General features: G+C 32.6%; 1 protein-coding gene across 1 annotated transcript; it reads right to left on the bottom strand.

Moving 5' to 3' along the window:
- Positions 1-456: 456 nt before the first annotated feature.
- LOC139526993 (uncharacterized) lies at positions 457-3,230 on the bottom strand. Its single transcript, XM_071322195.1, has 2 exons — positions 3,181-3,230; positions 457-2,311 (listed from the first exon to the last, which is right to left on the bottom strand). Exon 2 carries the CDS (start codon positions 2,308-2,310, stop codon positions 631-633), a length of 1,680 nt encoding a protein of 559 aa, XP_071178296.1. The 5' UTR covers position 2,311; positions 3,181-3,230; the 3' UTR covers positions 457-630.
- Between the last annotated feature and the right edge of the window lie 848 nt (positions 3,231-4,078).

The following is a 4,078-nucleotide window of genomic DNA, read 5'->3' as shown; positions in this document are numbered from 1 at the left end:
TTTTATCATTATTTCTTTATTATATATCGCTATAAATAAAAAACAGAACTGCCTAAGGCCATATATCGGTCTTAACACAGCGATAAAATCCCGTACCCAGAGGCCGACAACAACTGGCAACTTAACAATAATGTATACTTTTTCAGCAAAATATAAGCCAAACTAAATTCCGATACTTACAAACAAACCAAAATTCAAATCATCAATTGGTTTTCCCGTTTGAATGGTTTTACACTAGTAATTTTGGGACCCTCTATAGTTTGTTGTTCGGTGTGAACCAAGACTCTGTGTTGAAGGCCGTACATTGACCTATAATGGTTTACTTTTTTCAAATTGTTATTTGGATGGAGAGTTGTCTCATTGGCACTCACACCACATCTTCCTATATCTATAAACAAGTATATACTATTGAGTATAATTTTAATATATGAATGTTAATGACTACATCAGGTGCTTTTACACAAAAAACGGAGTGTAAAATCTTTGAATGCACCATATTTCGAATTCAAAAGCATTTGTAGATGTTTCATTAAGAAATCGTATTTTGTTTTATTTTAAACTAATTTATTACAGAAAGCTATTTTGAACTTTTTATTACAGAAAGCTATTTTGAAATTGTGAACCAATTCATTATGAAACATCATAAAAAAATGCCTGTTTTGTTTGGTTCGAAATCAGTATATTGTTATTTTTGCAATCAAAAAACAAAGATTTTGGCCCTTGAAGACCATCTTTCTTTGACAGCAACAATCTGTGTTTGTTTCCGTCTGGTGAAATAACAACGACATTGTCAGAATGAAAGCCTGATACGTAAATACGTCCTTGATTGTCTACCGTAATACCTCGTGCACCTCTAAGAAACGGTTTGAGTTCTGATTTCCATTTGAATGCTCCTCGAAGATCACAGCATACTACTGAATCATCGATTATATAATAAAGTTGATCTGACCATGTTGCGATGCTGCAATATGAAGGCAAGGTATCAGTAACAAGATGTGTCACTGAGTCGTCATCTAAACATACAACACATAAACCCTTACTATATCCATTATAGAACAATTTACCATCTTTGTGAACTATTCCATAAATCCATGACCCGACTTTAATAGATTTTTCAGTTGTTCTGTTTTTCATATCGATTATCGTGATAGACATGTCCATGCCAGATGTTACGATAAGTTTTCGACTTTCTTCTATATAGTGTATACAACATGTTTTCGACCCTGTTTGTAATGTGTAATCTAACGACCCGTCGGTTTTAACTATGTATATTTTGTTTGTAAAGTAGCAGGAAAAAATCATTTTGCCATCAGGTAGTAAGGAGCAACCAGCGATATTTGTTCCAATTGTTTTCACAGTCTGTCTTAGAGTTAGTTTAAGATCATCATTGGTAGGAACAGGTATAATTGGCAGCATTATCTGTGCTTGTTTGTTCTTCCTTTTTGTCAATGTTGCATTTGTTGACCTGGTGTCCAAGATAATGGATCCCATCTTGTTAAGAGCAGTAGGGAGATTTTCAAAACATTTGTCTTTTTCAAGAGAAATAACAACCTGGTTCATATTGTCTTCTTTCAACAAGGATTCTAGGAATTGTTCGCTTTTCGTTACATCTTGTTGGATGTGTTTCATAGCCAAGAATGTCTGGAGGTCTGAGGCATGTTGTTTTATTTTACCTAAATTAGCCTGGCATTCTGTAATCTCCCTTTCTTTCTCTTGTATGGATGATATTAAACAGCTGATTTTCTTGTTTTCTTTTTCCTCAGCGGCATACAACTCTTTCATTAGAATTTCCTGCAATTTATCGAGATGATCGTTAATCAACATTCGTATCTCCTTTATCTCTAATTCAATTTTGGTTTTGTTCTCCTTAAGACTTTTAAGGTTGTCTTGTCGATCGTTACTTATTCTCTGTAGATTTTCGAAAAGTTCAGCTAACACTTGTTCTATTTCCAAGAATGCATTTGATGATTTAACGTTTTGAATGACGTCATCTATCGCGTTCAACTCTCTGCAATCGTCATGCGTTTCTATAACACATCGTCTACAACAGGGACAATCGTGTTTCTTACAAAATGTTTGGTATTTTTCATTGTGCTTTCGACAAGTTTGAGTAATTTCCAATATATTGGAAGGAAGCTTCTGGTACTCGGAGATTGGAACAGTACTATGTTCTCTGGTCCCTTTTGAAGCTGCGTGATGCTCTTTACACTCCTCACAAAGTCCTTCGTCGCATTCCGAACACCAGACTACAGAGGGTTTGGTGATGTTGCGGTATTCACATACTCCACATACAGTCAGTTTACTCGACATGCTACAAAACAGAAGAGACAAAAAAAATATTTACCGTTACACTGATATGACTTGAAAGTTCACATATTAGATTACAAAAAGTATGTTAAGTTCTCACAACCAATTATAATGTTTTATCTCGCAGTAATAGATTACTTATAAAAAAGTAATATTTCCCCAAAACCTCAACATTCGTATTCATTTGACAAAATGTAACCCCTCAGCTAAAGATAGGTTACACATGCATTAGGCGTGTTCAATTATGAGCAGGAAAAAATGTCAAATACGGTTGACTGGTTCGATCCACAAAATCAGGTAACACAATAGACCTGAATGTGGACTTGAAAGGACCTAAATAGACCTGAAGATATACGACTCGATTTATTCATATTTCAATAACTTTTTTATTTCTCAATGGGTTTTCTTCATATCAGACTTCAGTTCAAGGTCAAGATCAACATTTTCAAACAAAAAAAATGCTTATGTCAAAACGTGGATCTGAACGAAGAAATAAAAAGACCTTAACGGACTGACCTCAAATAATTATTGTTACCGTTATTTTGGGGAAATATTTAACGAGATTCGTCAATATCAGATAATACAATATAATACAGAAAAACCTGAAATAATTTCAATAGATAGAAACCGGAAAAAAAAGTATTTTCAAAAAAAAATAATAATAATAAAACTATTCACTATTTCATTTAAATCAGGTAAAAGTGGACGGAAAACGAAAGCAGAATGAAAGAGTCAATAATGCACAATGATTCCCAATATATTTTGTATTTCAAAACTTTTCATTTGATAAAATATGCACAGCACAGATCAATTACATATGATTAGTTGTATTGTTAGTGTTTAAAACAGTGTAATATCATATATTAAACAAACCTGTCAAATCAGTACACAATGAGTAAAGGTATGTAATTTGTCACGTGACCAATTTGCAATTCGTTTTCGATTACTATAATTATTATTTATAATCGCGGTTTATTTAAAAGCAAGTCTGTCTCTTAACTTGTGGGAAAAAAAAGAATAGTTATATAGTTGCACGTATTTAAATGCGCAAAAAGTTAAATTTAATTTCTAAAAAAACCAAAAAAAAACAATTAAAAATCATTGACTCGCCAATACTACAGGTCTAATAGTTTTAATGTTTCTATTGCTAAACAACCAGTATGTAAGATAAATAACAGTATTGTAGTAGTAGATTTGTCATTTCATTTGATAAACAGTCAGGATTCTACTTCGTCAAAATCATCTCACCATTATGCCAGTTCATTTTCACAATCGTAGAAATCGAAGTCATTGTAGGGATGACGCGTTGTCAGTTTTGCTCTTGAAAACTGGTAAATTTTTCTACATAGCACCATTGCGATCCCTATATGTCAGGTGTTTTTTAAAGACAAATGTATCTACTCGCTAATGGGCACCAGTTAATGATCTTGTCTGCATTGATTTAACCTAAAAATATTGTCTAATTGGTTGTCAGATGGAATTTTCGAAAATTCATAAACATTTGAAAAAATTCTAATTAAATATTTCGTGGAAGGGCAGACTTTATTTGTTTAGTGGTTGAAGACTATAAACCCTAGTTATCACACACAGAAAATTATATATTTCCGAAGAAAATAGCTATTCGAACACGCCTCTATTTTTGTGATTCATTAGATAGGTATTTTTATTTATATTTCATCTTTTAGTACTGTGATTTTTTTTATGTTGATAAAGTCAACCTGTAGCTTTGAAATATAAAAATGATAAAATCTGAAGCGAGATGATGTTTCAA

This window comes from Mytilus edulis, chromosome 6 (genome assembly GCF_963676685.1).
Source record: "Mytilus edulis chromosome 6, xbMytEdul2.2, whole genome shotgun sequence".
NCBI classification, from domain to species: Eukaryota; Metazoa; Mollusca; class Bivalvia; order Mytilida; family Mytilidae; genus Mytilus; species Mytilus edulis.
Note: the sequence above shows the minus strand (reverse complement) of the source record. Positions and strands in the feature narration are given on the sequence as shown.

Bases quoted from the DNA above. Each gene is read 5' to 3' on its own strand.
- LOC139526993 (XM_071322195.1), bottom strand. From the start codon at position 2,310: ATGTCGAGTAAACTGACTGTATGTGGAGTATGTGAATACCGCAACATC.